An 18,868-nucleotide genomic window follows, 5' to 3' on the forward strand; every position below is an offset into this window, starting at 1 on the left:
AACAATGCTAACAGGTTTTAGCCAGGGACAAACCACTGGGCGAGGTGGTCTGCAGAGCCAGCTCGTCAAATACACTCATCACCCAGCCACTCCTCTCCAGGGAAAGAGGAGTCAGTGTGCTTGAAAGAAAGTGTTTTTGTTTTTTAAAACATGAACGTAAAAACATAAAGAAACAGCATGGGAGGCTCCATGCTGCTGTCCTGCTGGTGCAATTTCTGTGCCAGCAAACACACCTTGCTGGCAATCACGTCCCTTCTTAATGCTGCCTTTTGAAAAGGTTCTCCAAGACCGACCCGCTGTCCTAAGGCTCATACCACGCAGCCAGATATGTGGAAAAATACTGATGTACCCAGTACAGTTTCAAATGGGAAACAAGTGCATGACATCCTGTTAGTTCTCAGCCTTTCCTCTCCCAAGTTTTCATTGCACTGGACTATCCTACCCAACATCTCCAAGATAATTATCTTTATATATGGCCTATGAAAATGAGCAATTGGGTGACAGAATAAGCTTGTACATGTTCCAGCTGTAGGGAAGACTTCATGAGGTCACCACCTCTCTGTCCTGCCCTCATGGTACCAACACCTTACAAGAACTTAACAAGCAGGACTTGGAACCTGCCAACAGCCACAATAAAGCCATGGGCTCTGTTCTTTTTCTTTTCCTCAGTAGTACGTTTTGAGGCATATGAGGAGAAAATGGCCAAGACATCAGTATCTATAGGGAAATAGAATCATAGAATCAACTAGGTTGGAAAATACCTCTAAAATGATCTGGCCCATCCTTTAACCTGGCACTGCCAAGTCTACCATTACACCATGTCACCAAGCACCACACCTACACATTTTTTGAAGACCTCCATTCATGATGATTCAACACAAATAGCAAAGCAATCAACAGCATAACAATGAAGAAATAGAAATGAAGGTACAAATGCATTTTCCAGCATTTCCGAACTTGAAATAACTTGAAATAACCCCCCCACACACCCCAATCCTTGAGTTATAACTGTAATTTGGACTCTTAAATCCCACTGAAAATTAAGCTAGATTGTCGTGGCCATTTGTGCATTTGAAGAGGTGTCTCCAGGTGCTTTCTCTGTGTGTCAGCAGAAACAGCCTCTCCCTATTAGAGCCTTTCCCATGATTTATGCCAACAGAATTAGAAATTGTGAAATGCATTGTGAAAGCAACATTGGAGGCTTTTACAAGTTTTGTTTCATTTTGTCTTAAAGCAATACTTGCTTGGTGTTTGCAATCTATGCTTTGAGCATATCTTTCAGTCCCTTCTAACTTCTAGGGCAGCAATTCAGGCAAAAATAAATTATCCAGTTGGCTCAAGTTTCAGAGAAGTGTTTTCTTGTTTGTTTGCAACTAAGATCGATCAGCTTAGTTTCTCCCCAGCAATGGAATCTATTTATTCATTTTGTTCTGACATCTTCATCCCTGATATTTACTAACAACTAGAGCTAAGAGGACTCTTTCATGGGGCAGTTAGCTTTGAAATACTGGGAGCAGCAAAAACTTTGTCAGTATACTAAACAGATGCCAACAGCACACAGACTAGATAAGCTTGCCTAGTGCCACTAGTATGGCACTCATCACACATGCAAAACAAGTTTCACTCTGTGATGAAGCCATGCTGCTGCATGGAGAGGTTTTCATGAGCATAAGTGACTTTCAGAAGTCTACAGGAAGAGAATGAGTAGGAGGAAAGGCAAAGCAGTTTCAGCCGGGCAAAGTTTATTTTTGCTCTTGTGACATCCTTTTCTCTCCACCAGATCACACCACAGACAAGTAGGTTTGTAAAATACCTGACACTTAACACTAAGAACAGCAATGCTAATTCACTTCTTTGTGCACAGAGTAACTACCTCAAACTGGAATGCAAGACTTTGAAGTGAGGCTGTATTACAATCAGACCGAGTATTATGTTGGTACCAGCCTTCAGGTGGGGATTAGAACAATGGCAAAACCCAGTTCCTATTCAATAAGCTACCACAGCTGTGCAGCTTTGTGTCTGCTTTTAATTAAGGAATGACAAATGCAGTGGCAATACTGCCTGTATCACAAGACATCTCTCTTCCCCAGTTCACCTACCTTCATACTTACATTGTACCTGACTTCAGGCTTTTGAATTTGTAGAGGTTTGCTTGTCAGTGACCAAACCTCTCAATGCCATGAGACAAAACTGTTGCGTGCTGCAGGATGTTGGTTTGGCATCCAAGAGCAAACACAGCGTGTCGGAGTCTGCTTGTAAGCTTGCAGAGCAGAGAGAACGTTCCTCTCGCTCCTTCATGAGTTAATATCAGCCAGCACAATCCTACGGAGGTCCATGAAGACAGTGCCAACAATTCCTTTTCAGTAGTGGGATTGCTTTAGAGGAACGTTAGGTGACACTGCTCATCAATTCCACAACAGAGCCTCTGCTCAGACCAACCTGTGTGCAGTCCGTGCGCTGCAACTGACGCTGGGCACACACACCCAGAGCTTCTTTTTACTTGACCCTAGTGTAGGGCTACCTCTCCTGCATGCAAAGAACTCCCAGCCCTCTGAACAGAGCTGGACTCGTAACTGCTAAAGAGCAGGTATTCAGCAAGCCCTCCAACACATCTCCCAGCGCGCTGGGAAGTTATCCCTAAACCAGGCACGGCTCAGGGGAGCATGTGATTGTATGCAGACATTCAAGAAAGGTATTATACAGTCAGAACTGCCTAACGTGCATATATTGTTGCTTCAAGCTATTTCTGACAACTAAGTAACCCACGTTGTGGAAGGGAAATACTACCCACGTTGCGCTTTGTGGAACCTAAGAAGTTTCCTTTATAACTTCAAGACAAGACATTTATCCTACTCAAAGCTATTTTTGTTGCTACACTCTGTTGCCACACAGTGGGAAAGAAGTTGAGTTCTCAGACTATCGCTTTTGAGGTTTTATGACAAATGAGGCTTTCAATATGCCCTGTGAACACTCTAGGAGGACCTTCTTTAAGATTTCAGCTCGTAGTCAAGTGTAGGAAAGATGCCCATATGTTGACAGCATTTTAAACTTGGAAGCAACATGCTCAGTTCAGAGGTAGCTCTTATCAAATCAAACAATGAAGAAGTATGTTACTTCTCACATTCCTGTGCAGGAATTAAACTGCTTCATGATGCAGAACTGGAAGAGAGCTGGTGGATGCAAAGAAAAGTGGGTTTGCAGAAGCAGCAGATGAAGCAGGAAGCATCACATCCAGCTGGAATCCCCTCAGAAGGGTTATAATCTCTCCTATGTAGAGATAATACCCATCTACTTAGGAGACCTTCTCCACCTCACCTGTCACTGTCTACTTCCAAGACTAGCCTTAACTGCACATGCATTTCTCCAGGACAGCCAAATCCTCTCTTAAACTTCAATTTCATAAAGTCTTCAGCCTTCAAGAACCACATGCAGTTGTGCTACTAGCAGCAGGTACAGCCACCTGTAGAAGAATGCAACAATGCCTTCGTGTTCTGCATTCATCTTGCTCCCACAAGTATTTAGTATTATCATTTATTCTAAAAAATGTTTTTTAGAGAGAAAAAGCCTATATAAGATCCTCAGCTCTTATGAGAAACAGGTTTTCTGCAACTGCCAAAACTCATCCAAAACATTACTTACGTAACCTCACTTACACATTGCAGGAAACAATAGAAACGAACAAGTCTAACACCTACTTGGGACAATCTCTACTGCTTTGTGGGTAAGAAAATGTCAGATATAAATTTAACCATCTCTCGTCTATGCAATTTTGGAGGCTGTTTAGCTCTTGGAGCTAAAAAAGCATTCTGCTCCATCAATTCATATACCTTTTTTTTTTTTTCCTGGTGATCCAAATAAACGTTCATATAATGCACCAAGATAAATTCAAACATCAAAGAAGGACTTCACTGACAACCAGCTTTTGCTTGCCTGAAGGCCATAGCAAGTTGAATTTACCTATAAAGATGCACATACCCCACTAAGCAGCCTGAACTAATAAGACACTGGGCACCATGAACACAGGACACTGCGTGCTTGGTACTAACTTCTTACGTCTCTAGCATCAATCCTGGGAACAAGGGATGTTCCTCATGAAAGCTGTTATTAACAAGCTCCATGCACATCGAACTAGGTTCCTGGCCTTCTAAGCTAATGAAAAGTAATGCTTCCCATTTGGCATTTATTTTTGTTAAAAAAATGCTGCAGTTTCATCAACTCAGTATGTTCTTAGGATTGAAAAAGCTGAGGGATGGACGTATGCACCACTTCTTCCTCAAAAATAATTCAACCATCTTATTATCTCTTGTTCTTGTAAAACAAAAAGCAATCACATTTCAGGCCATTTCTTCTTTCACAGGGAAATCAGCATACAACTTCCAAGCCAAGTAAGGTTCTCTCTTCCTATGCTTAAATTTAGACTGGAACATTAAGTTTTAGAAGGTAAATTTCTTCCTTTTTTTGAGAAGGAATTAATAACCATTTTCTTCATTCAGCAGCCATTTTGCTCGTTTGCAATTGCACCCCAACTCACAATAGGAGTTTGCAGTAATGTATTTCATGTATGGATTTAAAAACAAGCTGACCAAAATGACTAAAAACATCAGGTGATTAGGGGCTGTGAGCTGTTTCTTGTTTGCTTCTGGTGTCAGATTGCTTCTTATCTACTGTAATTTTAAATGCTACATATTTGCTTTACCACTAAATTAGAATCTGGATTATTTGGCTGCTTGCTCTAGATTTCCCAAAGGTACAGCCTTCACATTGCGCTGTAAAACCCTCTATCTCCCAAATCCCGCTGTTGTCAGTATTTACTGGAACACTAATGTTAACATAAATGCAATTAGATTTAAAAGGGGGAAAAATGAAATATTTCTAGGCTAGATAGCACCAGCATGTACACAACAAAAAACCCTTAATGTTTGTGAATATCTATGTGAATTTACACTCTATGCTTCGACCTTTACAGATAATTTACATATGCTGAACACTGTTTAAAAAGTAAAGGGTTTTGGGACAAGAAGGGAACACACAATGGATCTTGCAAAAAGGATTTAAATATTATTTGTTAATTGTTGTCACAGTCACACTCGCCGGAAGACAAACTGCAGAAGGACATCAGCAGGACAGAAGAGATGATACCAACAGCTGCTGACATGCTGCACAAATAATTTAAGTCACACTTTTCAGGCTCTCAGCACACCTCTCCAGACAAAACATACATCAGACAGGACTCAACAACGCGTGGTCAGACATGGAAAACAGTTTCACAAAGCATATTCCATGCGCTGGTACCAATATAGGAAGCATTACAGCATCTGTCAGTAGGCACACTTAGGACTGTTACTCTTGCTGACAATATCCAGGTGATTTTGGGAGTCAATCTAGTCTTCAGGGAATCCGTATTAGCATCCTAAATCTCCTTCTTGAATCTAACAGCTACAACCCCTAGAAGTGGGATGAAGTCAGGAACAATTCGTTGAGGGACTGCACTTTCTTGAAACTCCCTTGATAAGCAAATATAAGCAAAGTTCAGTAAGTATAGAGACACTGCCTGCTCACAGTGCATGAAGTCCACATGTTGCTTGAATACTTCCAACTCCAAATCGCTCAAGTGAAACGGTAAGCACGTTACTTCCAGACAGATGCAGAGACATCATGGAAGGTGTTTATAGAACTAGCAGCAGTATTGGAGTCTCCAATATTGATTAGTTTCAACAACACCTGCTATCTATCCTGGCACTAGCCATCTTTCTGACTTCTTGTTTTTGTAATGGCACTAGGGCTCAGGCACCATGCACTGCCTGCAGCTTCAACGTCCTTGTTGAGCCATCTTAGGAATGGAGAAACACAAAGGAAAAGGAAGCGCAAGCCTGTGCTTAGACAAATCCACCGGCCCGCTTAAGAAAACTCCTTAGAAATCCTTTCCAGTTGTACCACCATCACAGCGACAGGCAATTAATTACTTGCCTGGTAGCTCATCAGCTTCACACCCCTCATTTCAATGCCAACAACCTCTGAACAGGCTTTCTCCATTTCTAGGTCTTAAACCCTGAAGTTCCTCACATCCACCTTCTCTCTCCTCCCAGCAGGTATCAATGTTAATGCTTTATCACAGCAAGACACTTAATGCATTTTGTACAGAAACAAAATAGGCAAACAGACAGTGACTTTTACAGGGATTAGCAATGCACACGCTACAGTCACAGCACAACCTTATTAAAAGTTTCAGGATCAGCACCTATGACCCTACGTGCACAGCCTGAACAAGAAAGCAAGTAGCATATGTCAAGTGACACTCCTAGCTGCAGCTCCTCCTACTACAGGCTTTTCAAGAAAAGCCTTGAAAAAGCTTTTCAAGAAAAAGTTGTGAAATATTTCAGAAGTGGTGACCTGACTGCTCCCACATTTTTGTTTTTCAGGAAACAGCCAGTATCTTGCTTTCTTCTTCATTTTGTATCAAGGTGATGTAAATCAACAGAGCCACCTGCTCCATGCAGGCTTCAGTTTAAGACACTGCTCTTACACCTCTTCTAGACTGATGCAGCCAAAATTAGAAAATGGTTCTGCACGTGCTCTCATCTGCAGTGTCTGTGGCTTACTCCCAGTGACAGGGAGAAAACGGCAGCAGACTGGTGTCAAAACCAGACCAAAGGAACAAAAACATCTTCCATATAGCTGTCAGCTTTAAAGCTAGGATGGGAATGATTTTGTTCTAGTGTTTTCAACAGCATTTCAAAATCTTTCACTCCTCAGGAAGTTAGTAAACTAAATAAATACTAAAAGCACTACAAGTAGAAACTTATTGTGCCAAAATGGAAAAATTCCCCTGTTAATGACAAGTTAATGCTCTGGTCAAATAGATACCAAAAATTAAGTGTTCCGTCATGTTGATTTCATGCAATCTTCTCAAACTGAACTGCTGCAAAGACTGTTCAGATGAATATTTATAGAAAAGCTGAAAAATGTGGAGTAACATCTGTTTGTAATGTACTGTTCAGATTACTACACTTCTAATCAGGTTTGCATCTTGCAGGAGACAATTGTTCTTCGCTCAAATGCAAGCCAGGTGGAACATCTTTAATCATATAAGAAGATCCCAATCTTCAAGGAAATTTTCTGTTCTGATGTTCTTTTTCTAGACATCCGATTATAAGAGGATGAATTCCCTCTAACAACTGAAGTAATTACATGCCTTCTGCTGGTTCATCATTTTAGGGTATTGCGGGAGTGGCAAAAGAGTGGGGCATAAGGGCTTTAAGCTTTCTTTGAATTGGTAACATACTGCCGCCATCATTCCAGAGCAATTTGCCACATGTCAGGCCCAAGGATTACCCAAGCGCTGCAACTAAATCTGCACTACTTCTTTGACAACAGCCAGAGCAGCAGCTGCTGAATACTGTAATGGATTTGCACCGCTTACCACCTTTATTTTCAAGAACAACAACAAAAAAGAATAAAATGCTTCTGCCTAGCATCTCTTGCTTAGAAATTCTTTTGAATACTTGCATAGTCTGTGTGTTGAAGCACGTAGGGAAAAAAGGGCGACCGTGACTGTTCGAAGATTTGACCAGAAAAAAGTAAATCAGTGAAGCATTTTGGAGAGGAAAAAGCACACCACTGGCACAGACTGCATATACCATTTATTTTTGCCAAGTGTGAATTATTTCAAGCTCCTTTGAAAGTCTTATTGGGAAAAGACATCTGAAGATGATCTTGATACAGGGAAGCACCCTGAATGTGCACTCCGCAAATATTAACCATGTCCGAAAGCCGTACTGAGGAAAGGTTATGCAGTAAAACATCCGTATTTTCAGGAACTAAAAAAACCAATATGAACCAATTTTAATTGTCAAGTCAACGAAATCTGGAGGACTGCACAAATATCCAGGCTTGTGCATCTTTAAACACAATTCAAGAATATCAGTTGCCCAAGCAGCGTTAACTGATGACATGAGCTCTTCAGTGTTGTACAGGAAGCTGATACAAGTTACTTGTGTACTCATGGTCGGTATTTCGTGCTAAATGACAGCATGTTGTGCCTCATTTAAGCTCCAGACTGCACCGTAGTCCAATGGCTCCAAGGCTATGGTATATAAATTCCTTGTGGTTTGAAACCTCACTAGAAGCAGTATACAAAATAAGTAACCAAATGAGTAGTCTCTGGCAATTCTTCGTGCTGGAAAAATGCACTTCCCTGGTGCAAAGCAGTGCACAGTAATCGTCAGCTACTGCTGCAGAGTCCATTCAGTGACACGTCCAGAACTCCAGACTGCTTCCATCATACTGCTATTAGTGTGCAGTTAGCCTGTTTTCTGCCTGATCCATATAGCTGTGACTATGCGAGTTACATACCACACCACGAAATTGCTCTTATTCCAAGACATATACCATAACGACCACATTAATGAGTCTTTGAGTGCAAAGAATCTGGAAATAAAAAGGAAGACACAGAACCATGCTTCCTTTTATTCCTGGTCTCTGCACAGTGAACACACATGCAGTGACTGGAAAGGGATTGCCTATATATGTTTGAAGAAACAATAGTTAGTTCATCAAGAACCACCACGTATACAGCACAAAAGATGAGCTTTACAGATATTCAGTAGGACAATTAAACAAACCAGAACTGGAGCTTTATCCTAGTAAGAGAAGCCAGCTCACTGAGGTTCTCCACTGGAGCAAAGCACTTAGTAGATGGCTTCAGGTCCACCACACTGGGGTGGAAATCCCAGGTTTTCCAACTTCTCCACTCCTTACACGGTTCACCAGCATCACAGCAACATTTTGAGAGTTAACTTCAAATATTTTATTACTTTTGTGAATTCCAGTATTAAACTGAGGGAAGCAAAAGGCAAGGCAATTTAGCCCATTCTAATCCCAGAAAGAATTAGCACAGCAAACCGTACTGTGTTCAATACATTTGCTTCTTAGAATTTGGTAACTGCAGTAAAGTTACATCTGTTCCGAGTTTCAGAAATGCTCAAGATGTTGATAAAAGACATGACAAGAGATGCTTAACACACGTGTGAACCAAGTTTCCATTCCAAAATGCTGACTACATGACCCAGTTTTTCCACTGCAACCATCCATTGATTCAGGCAGTGTATTCAGGAACTGCAATCTGTTTTCCACATGCTAGGTGTCTGTCCTAACTGACTACTCAGTGGCTATTCAGCTGTGCTTCCTCCTTCTCTTTTTAGTGAAATATTTGCAATGTTTGTTTTGTTTCCATCAGATTAAGTGGTGGAATTCCTTCTCAACATTTTCTACTCCATTCACCTCAAGCTCTAAGTAATTTCACTGAGCAATAAAATAGATTGTACAACAAGTTTACACGTGGTACTTCCAAAAACACTTTTAATGGGACAGAAACCAAGTGTGTATAACACTAAGTGCTTCTACACCACTTTCTTATCAGCCACAATAGAAGGAACCCATCGTGTTTTGGCTAATTTCAGTATCTGCATAGCCTGCCAAGTGATGCACGTGCTGTTGCTGCCTGTCCATTCCCACCTGAGAAGAGTAAGCAGAGGAGCTCTGACAGACAAGCAGCATGAGACCATCCACTTCCAGGTTCTCCTTCCCGGTGATCCTTGCAGCAGCAGCAGCCTTAAGTCCACTCCCAGCTCCCCAGGGAAAATCCCAGGGACTCACCACTCACAATGCTGCACAGTCTTTTCCAGGTGAGGTGATCAAAGTTTTAATGTTTTAGCCTCTGTACCACCGTTAGCCTTGCACCACCTTCCCAGACACACGTAGATGATAGCACTTGGCTGGAATACCAGCACCTCATATTAAGTTGTTAAGTCAGAAGATGATACATAACCTTTGGCTTCTTTGCAGCTAACTCATAGCAAATAATAGAGATTTAGTCAAATACTTCTTTCAGAAAATCTGTAAGCTTCCAAAACACAGAAAATTGTCTGGGTCATTCTACCCAGCTACAGTCCACATACAGTAACTTATATGAACCTGAGACTGATGTCACAACAACAAGAAAAAAGCAGAAACAGACCACAATTACAACCCAAAGATTCATAGAATAGAACACGTCTTCAATAGCAACTCTTGCTGCTTAATGAAGTCAAATTTTTACTTTGTTTTTAATTTTAAATAACCTGTACTGGTAACATTAACATTTCATCTTATCACAGATCAAAAAGTCAAAAGTCAGTAGTCAAATCTGGGTGAATAGTAATAAAACACTCCTTATTTGCACTGTAGACACATTACAAAAATAAATGAAACTTTTTCTCTAAATAGATAAAGCCAGCTTCTTCCCCAAATATTGAGGAAGTGTTTGAGATATTAATCATGTTTCACTTCCTACTCAGTCACCCTCCCTCTGACTCCCTGAATGAGATACTCATGAAGACTCTCTCTTAGTTAAATCTCTTATAATAACACAGAACAAGACAGAAAAATAACATTTTACAGCAATGGTAAGAACAAGAGAACATACAAATAAGATTGTTTGTCACTTCTTTTCTAGAAAACACCCACCTAGAAAGAAAATATATCTAAGTCAACATCATTCTTCTTTCCTTAGGTGGCTTACAACACATGCTTTAAAGACACTTCCAAGAACAATCCTGTGTGGAATTCTACAATTTAGTTTGTAGAAGACATTTTCAGATTTAAACACCTATCAGATCACATTTGTTGGCTAAGCATAATTCACTGTTAACAGTGAATTAAGAACACCTTCCTTGAAATCAAGCCCGTATGTACTCTAGTTTAAATCCCAGCTCTGAGCCAGTAGACAAAAGCTACTGAAAAACAAGGATTTCTTTGTTCCCTTTTGTTTGTTTTTAACAAGCATACATATCAGTTCCAAAACAACTCCAGATTTCTCAAGCAGTGTGTTTTTAGTCCATGACTGAACTTTTGTATTGTTTTGCATGTCAAGAATTAAAGCTCAGATTGAATTTAACCAAGGCAAATTCACATGACATAACATATCGACGCCATTGATTGAAGAGTAAGCTGCATTATATGTACCTTCAAAACAGCAACAATTAGATTTCAAAGGCCAAAGGTGAGAAAATAAATAAAAGTAACTCCTATACACGTGGTTATCAGTGTGTAGAAGAGCAGGCACCTGATAGTTGCCATTGAAAGTTAAAGGTAACTATTATTGTTTATTTGGCATGTAAATTTAGGCTCACCCATAAAACAAACCAACCTCTTTCATGAAGACTGTAGGGTAAATGCTTCCAAACTGACTACTATTGGCAGAGCAAGTTCTCTTCACTTCAGAACTGCTTTCAAATTGTATTAAAATACTGCACTCTAACAAGATGACTCAAAACAACCTTGTCCTCACTGAGTGAGCAGAATGAAGAGAAACTAAGAAAACAGCAATAGATTTAATAGAATTAATTGTTCCTGAATTAAGAATTAAATCTTTCTGACAACAGGAGCAGACACTAATACAGAGACTTGGTGGTTTTTATCCCCCAAACAAACTGCCTTCTACAATACAAAAGCATTACCCTGTTAATTCTTCACCATGTATAGTACAAGAGCATTTGTGAGCAATAAACCCTAGCAGATGATCTTTAAGAATGCAAGGTGAAAGCAAAAGTAAACATAGTTTCTAACTCAGGTTGACCCTGAAGTGATTTATTTTAAGGCACTTTACGCTTTTGAAATTAGATAAAAACAGGTAACAGTTATATTAAGGCACCTTTATGCCAACACAGTCTCAACAAAACATAGGGAAGTGTTTAAGTGGCTCCATAAGCAGCTGAAACTCTTCTGACCATTAATTCTTACACAGCTTTTACTTTACCTCAGGTATCAAAATTATGATTCAAGTACTGATCAGAAAAATGTTAAAACATTAAGTTGCAGGATTATGTAGTTTTACTTTCACAATCAGTGGTCACATACAATGTTATTTTTACTTCCATCCAAGTTAAAAAAAAAAAAAAAAAAATCAACTAAAACACAGTGAATCCCACCCACTCCAAATTTACATATGACAAGATATTTCCCTTGTTTTGAACCAACTTTCTCCAAAAAATATTCAATTCAGTGCAGCAAAAACATACATTCCTTACTTGTCTGGAAAACTGAACTAGTGAAACAGAATTATTTAGAAGTAGGCTATAGGAAATAATCAAAATCTGGTCATAGCAAGTAATTTGCTTTCAGCAGAACTACTGGATCTACTTGAGATTCATACCTCAGTTGTTCAATGTATTTTCACTGCCAAGACAACAGTGTCTGTACATTGTTCAAGTACCAGGAATTGGATGCAGAGATATTTTTTTACTTAGAGGTAATCAACTTAAAAAAATACTGTTAAAAATCATCTACTGCAATGAGGCAGCCAACGTCTTTGATCTTTCTTTGGTCATTTAACTGGACACACATACTCAACATATATATAAGTAGACACATAAACATGAGGTAGTGATGTTACAGTTGTAACTTGCCTGGGTGAGAAATGAAAGGAACAGAACCAAAGGGATCTTCGGGAGGATTTTTCTGTGGAGCAGAATGTAGCTCCACATTCTTATCTGAAGATGCTCTCCTGTCCACCAGCCTGTCTGTAAAAAATAAAAATGAAACAGAACAAAAAATAAAATAAAATAAAATAAAATAAAAATGGCAGTTGTTATGCCAACATAAAGATATCTACTCTTCAGGGTGAGGGAGCTATATACTTGATTTTTACTTTCTTGTTTTATTATGTTTTAAAAGATTTTTCACATCTTAAATTCATACTTCTTGACCATTCAGGAAAATTCACTTGCACAAACTTTTGTTTGTTTTTGTTTGTTTGTTTTTTGGTTTGCCTTTTTTTTTTTTCCTTTTAATAATACCTCTGCCTAACCAGAAGCATATATTTCCTGACCAAATGTTTAACACGAGGGCATCTTTTACACCTTATATGCAGCCTATGTGTTCAGCAATATAAACAACTAGTCCTCTGTACTTTTCAGCCTTTTAAACCAGAATCATTATCCAAATGCAGCTGAGACTGCAGATATGAGAGAGCTATGATCAGGTACCACTTGCCACAGCTGACTCTTCACAAGTTATTTATCCCATGACATCCAATACCGTATTTATCCAAGACATACAGCTGTTTCCATTTGAATGACAGGCCCAAAACTGTTCACAGATCCATTCTCTGGGGACTGTCTCAAGTACCAGAAGCACATCTGCACAAAGAAAACCTGCTAAGTGCTACAGCTCCTCAGTTCCTTCAGACTACACATCCTGCAAAGGGCACAGGCCCAGAGCAGCATGGGCTTTGCATCCACAGGGGTCTTTGCTAAAGCATTGAGATGGTTTTGGGACTAACAACAATCTTTGTGCAGCGTGAAGCGTACTGGAGTATTTGTTCCTGGTGAGAATGCTGACTGCCCATAGCTCCCAGTTCCACAGAGCATTAAGTGATTACAGGAGCTCTTTCAGTAACAATCCATAAACCAGACAAACAGTGTACACAGAGACCACAAACTCCATCTTTTGACTACATCAAAGTGCTCCACAATAAGTACTCAGTTCAGAAGTCTTCATGCAACTGCTTATTAATTCATATAGCAATGATCATCTTTTTACTATGGAAATCTTCCCCAAGTCTAAGCAAAGTATTCTGCTCTAGGAGCTAGCTCCCTTCGTAAAGAGAAAAAAATGAATCACCAGAGCAATACCCATCACTAAGCACACCAAACATTAACCTGTTATAAATACAAAAAAATCAAATAGCAAAGGTAGCCTGACAAAAACAGTGACGTCTCGATCCTCTGACAAGGGCTGTACATATTCCTGTATTATTGGCATGAGCAACAAATTCAAAAATATTTTGAATTCATGTATAATGAATGCATCAGCTCAACAATACAAGCCAAGCTTTTGCACATGGAAAGAAAGGATTAGCATTCTGAATGCCACACTCAGCACTACGTAACACAACCAAAAAACAGACTTATGCAACACTGTACACGAGTTCTACAGGACAGGACAGCCAGTGGATTTAGTAACAGAAAATAAAGCAATCTCTTTGCCAAACCCAAATCTTCAATTCTCCTTCGTCCAGATGGCAAAATGATTCACAGTAAACTCAAAAACTGAATACAATTACTTGGCAGTAAAACATCAACTTTCTCTCACAAGAAATAACCTAAATCTAAAGAGAATTGAGCATTGACCCTTAAGACACATTTGAGAAAATTCCAGAAAGTATTACACAGTTAGTTTTATAGCCACAATTTTTAATTGTACAACAAATCTCCCAATTTCTCATTACTCCAGGTAAATTTGAGCTAGTACAAGTAGACAAAATTCAGCATAAATATTTTGCAGCAGCAGTAACACTGCAAGGGAAGCTCGTAAGATCTTTGGCACAACTCCTGTAATACCAAAAAAAAAAAAAAAAAAAGTTAAAAGGACCTTGAAATCTTTTACTTATGTATCTGTGTGCACACAAACACACAGATTAGAACTAACAACCCCACCAGCTCCACTTAACCTCTAACTGAAATCAAGCCAGAAGCCTGAAGACAATCTCCAGCTCCATCTCATTACGTATAAACAAGCCTGCCACCTAGTGTACTATTGGTCAAGTCAACAATAATGATTTTTGACATTTTCTGTATTCCAGTGACTGAAAAACCCTAGCATTGGTTATTACTGAGCAGAACTATGCCATTATGTTTACATTCCTCATAGAGCATTTGAAAGTATATGGCATATTATCATATCGAGCTCTTGTGTGCACTGATTTATTGTCGCTCAGAGGTGAAGGAAGAGCCAAAAACATGCCTAAATTAGATCTATTCTTTAAAGTGTTTATAGCATTTTAGCACATAGCACAAACATTGGATAAGGGAATTAAAGTAGCAGTTAACTGTCCTATCTGCTACAGATTTAATGGAAGCCGTTAGCAGCATTTAGTTCCAAGTTATTCTTTCTTCTTCTATAAATGCAGTCTAACAGTTCGTATCCAGTTCAGCATTTTGGCATATGGAAGGGATTGCACTGTCATGCTCTCACGTTGGTGAGCCAGCTGCAACTGTTAGGAGGCAAGCAGTGACAGCCAGGACCTCTGGACAGCTTTATGACTATCTTAGCCACCCTCTGCTTTGTGTTTGCATGGTTCTGTATCAAATTCTCATAACCCAACTTAAATACAACGTCAGAAGGCCTAACAATGAGGTGTACAGAATGAAATACACATAGCATAGGTGTTCAAGACTGTCATAAAGCTTCCTCACTGAACAGCTTTATAGGAAGCTTATGAGAGCCTACAAGGAAAAGTAATCATCCCATTCTTAAAGCCATTGACTTAAATAACTCTTTATTATTCTAGACTTCCATTAAAATTTGTAAACAATCACAACGTGTAAAACAGAATAGTCAAATTCCATTATTTTGCTTCATGTCTTCCAACAGTTGGTATTTTCCCAGAAGCAGCCTATTCAGCTACACCATGCCAACAATTTCTTATACAGCATCTTCCAGCTTTTCTGTAAAGCCACTTTAAGTATAACCTTGGTTAATATATTCTTCTCTACTTAAATTTGTTTGTAACATATGGCTTAGCCAAACCAAATTCATAAAATTTAACTAGTCAGATATCCACCAGTCAGATAAAGATTCTGGAAATGGATAATGTTATACTGACCTTTTGATTCAAGCTAACCTACTTCAGATTCAAAGGTTCATCAATTCAAAGTCTTCTAAGGCTTTCTTTGAAATGAGCAAGCCTAACATATCCAATTCTACTACTTTGAAAAATAATTTCAAATCACAAACTTAGACTTGCAAAGAATCTTTACTCTTCAGCTAGTATGTTATCCATTTCCTCAAAATGATAGCAAGAATGGTTGTTTTACTGCAGAATGCATATAAGGCTCCATCTGCATCTCAAAAATAGGAGTCTTATGAGATCAACGCAGGAAACAAGTGGAAACCATCAGCTATCCCTGGAGACAGACACAAATCATACCAATGACGCTCCTTCAGGATGTATGTGTAACGCGCACATCTCATTCAGCTACATTTAAGCACCCAGAAATCCAAGAAGAAAGACTCAACTGAAAGCACCATTTTTTTCCAATTACCTGAAATTCCACTTTACTATCTTTTTAATTGCAATAGACTTGCTGAGAGTATATATGTTTGTTTTGTTTTTTGACATTGTCACATCTTACAAGTCTTGCAAATAAATCTGATCGTGACAACTAGTTTTAGGAAGAGCATCTAATGAACATGTGTTAAGTAATTAAAAAAAAAGCAAATAACTCCAAGTAAAAACCATTGAGATAGCTGACTTCAAGAGAGAAAAAAAAGTTTATTCAACTATTGCCATATCAGAACAATAAAGCAGCCCTTACATGTAGCCACTCATCAAAAAGGACATTACAAAACATTAACATAATGTAATAGATCATTTTCTTTCAGGCATTTTCAAAGGACATATCAGACCCACAGAATCTTCTGCTCTCGTGTGCAAGAAAAAAAAGCTGAAGAGGAATGAAGCAAGCAGCCAAACTGTTCTGACAACATACCTCTGCTGTTCAGAGCTTTTTGACAACCAAGGTGACGTAAGCAGTGCTTAAGAGCTAAAATATAGCCATTTCTGCAGTATTTCAGCCAGTAACTACCAGTTATAGACAGTGAGCTCCTATTGCACACATTTTCAAAAAGAGGAAGGAAAGAAGACAGGCCCAACTCTGCCCTCAAATGCTCAGAAAGAATTTTCTGTACACAGACCACAGGCCCTTCGATAAGACAGGTGATGGCACTGCTGAGCAACTATGGAGCCCTTATTTACTCTGAAGCAAAATAAGCCTTCAAGCGTCCCTTACTTGATCTTAGCAGGTCAAATTCTCTGTCCAGCAGCTCCTCCTCTGTCAACTTGGAAAAATTGTCCTCTCCAAATGGATTCCAGCCTGACATATCAGGTGGGTTATTGATGCTCTGCTTTGGGTAACTGGTAATTGTCTCAGCATCAGGAATACCTGACCTGTAAAGTCAGTTCATGGAAACAAAAAGTAATGTTATAGGACTGTCTATCTGGGTGAAAATGGATTATATGCTTCATTATGTCAAAATATTATATACAAATAACACACATGTATTAATGGCTTATCTGAAATATATCTGAAAACTAATTAAAGATAAAATGAAACACTTAGAACATGTGGTTTGGCTCCATCATTTCTGTATGCAAACCTTGTACACTTCGTCAATTTATTAATTGTAACAAAAGCACAGAACCTTTTGTCAGAATGGTCTGCAAGACTAAAAACTCTATTTCACCTTGTTCATTCCTATACTGTCATAGCAGTCTTGTTTTCTTAAGAAAAAGAAGAAAACAGCCCATCAGGTACATTCAAAATTTTTATTTACTCTCCTTATTTGCTTGGATACTAGAAAACCTTTGATCAGATGCATTTTCCATTTCAAGCAAGTTTTGGCAAATTAAGTCTATCACTTATCCAGTTGTCTGAATTGAACTAGAAAAGCAATCAAATAACAAGTTACTGCCTCTTAAATGGTTCTCCATCTACGCCTAGACAGGCGCTGCAGGCCACACATGCAGCCAAGCTCCACGAGCAACCATCGCTCCAAGGCAAGAGGAAGGGCAAAGGGCTCCCTCCTCTCAGTTCATGTGCTGCCTTCCTACAGGACTACTTGCTCTTTCTACTGAGAGAAGGGCAACACATAATACATCACAATGCAATGCAACACACGTAGTACGTCAAGAGAAAATAAATTGCCCCTTGCTATAAGATAAGGAGTCATATTTTGGGTTAAAAGATCACTCTTAAGCAATGCAAATTGTTGCTATCTCTCTAGTCGTTGATTTGAAGCTTAATAGCAGCCATAAATCTTTAGTCATACACACATAAGAATACCATTTACTCTGTCCAAAGGCTTGACCAAAGAACGGGTATTAAGTGGCAGATCTGGGCACAGAAGCACAGGCAAATACTCTCTGCTAGGGATTATACTACCTAATTGGTGTGATGAAGCCAAACAATATAGTGTATCAACCCAGCAGGAAAATATTTTGCCTTTTACTCTTTCAACACACAGCTAGAAGAGACTAAAAATGACAGCAGCAGGTGAAACATGCAGGTCTCAATATTAACTGAAAATCTGTATCGACAAAGACTGCACTACAGACTGCAGGGTTACCATTAAGTACAAAAGGCTTCTATTTCAAATGCAGTAATAGTAGGCAACTACATATGCATGCGTCTGTACACACACACACACACACTAACCTAGCTCAGAACATCAGTGAAACTAGGCAAGTGTACGATTTTAAGTTATGAAAAAAACTTTTAGTTGTTACTTTAATTCCACATATTGATTCCAGTGAGAATTCATGAGAAAGTCATTTTCCATTATACATTACTAAACAAGGGGAAATCCACGGGCTTCTTCAAAGGGACCTTCTCAGTGATACATTCCATCACAGAACAAAGTCAGACCACTGATCAACAGACAGAAGAGTTGAAACCTCTACCAAAACAATCTCAACTATAAAGCCTATCTTAAAGCAGTATCCTCCAAATTGGATTGAAGAACAAGAAATGGTAAAATTATGGTTTGAGATAAGTTTCAAATGCCCACTGCCTCATTAAATATATGCTATGAACACCCATACGTAGCAAGTTGCTCAGCAGTCAGTTTCCTGGGAAAAGCCCATGGACAAGAAAAAACAGAAGATAAGGTCTTAAATTAAAGTTCTATCAGGCTCATCTATTGATGAGTTGAGTGTCCCTGTCTCCTCCCCTACAGTGCCCTAAATATCCATTACCACTAAGCAATTAGTTTTAGCAATTCTTTACTACTGAAACAAGCAATTCATGCAGGAGGGTAGCAGTGCTTATTA

The 18,868-nt window shown here is 39.1% G+C and overlaps 1 protein-coding gene across 1 annotated transcript in view; it reads right to left on the minus strand.

The window, feature by feature from the left end:
- BMP2K (BMP2 inducible kinase) overlaps positions 1 to 18,868 on the minus strand; it is a gene marked incomplete at its 5' end in the record, with an annotated part of 63,737 nt that overhangs the window by 5,675 nt on the left and 39,194 nt on the right. The window contains 2 exons of the mRNA XM_084286274.1: positions 12,444 to 12,557; positions 16,830 to 16,987. Coding sequence (XP_084142400.1) covers positions 12,444 to 12,557; positions 16,830 to 16,987 — 272 coding nt within the window. The remainder of the gene's footprint in view (positions 1 to 12,443; positions 12,558 to 16,829; positions 16,988 to 18,868) is intronic.

The sequence above is a fragment of the Netta rufina genome (genome assembly GCF_964035555.1).
Source record: "Netta rufina genome assembly, chromosome: 4".
Lineage (NCBI taxonomy): Eukaryota > Metazoa > Chordata > Aves > Anseriformes > Anatidae > Netta > Netta rufina.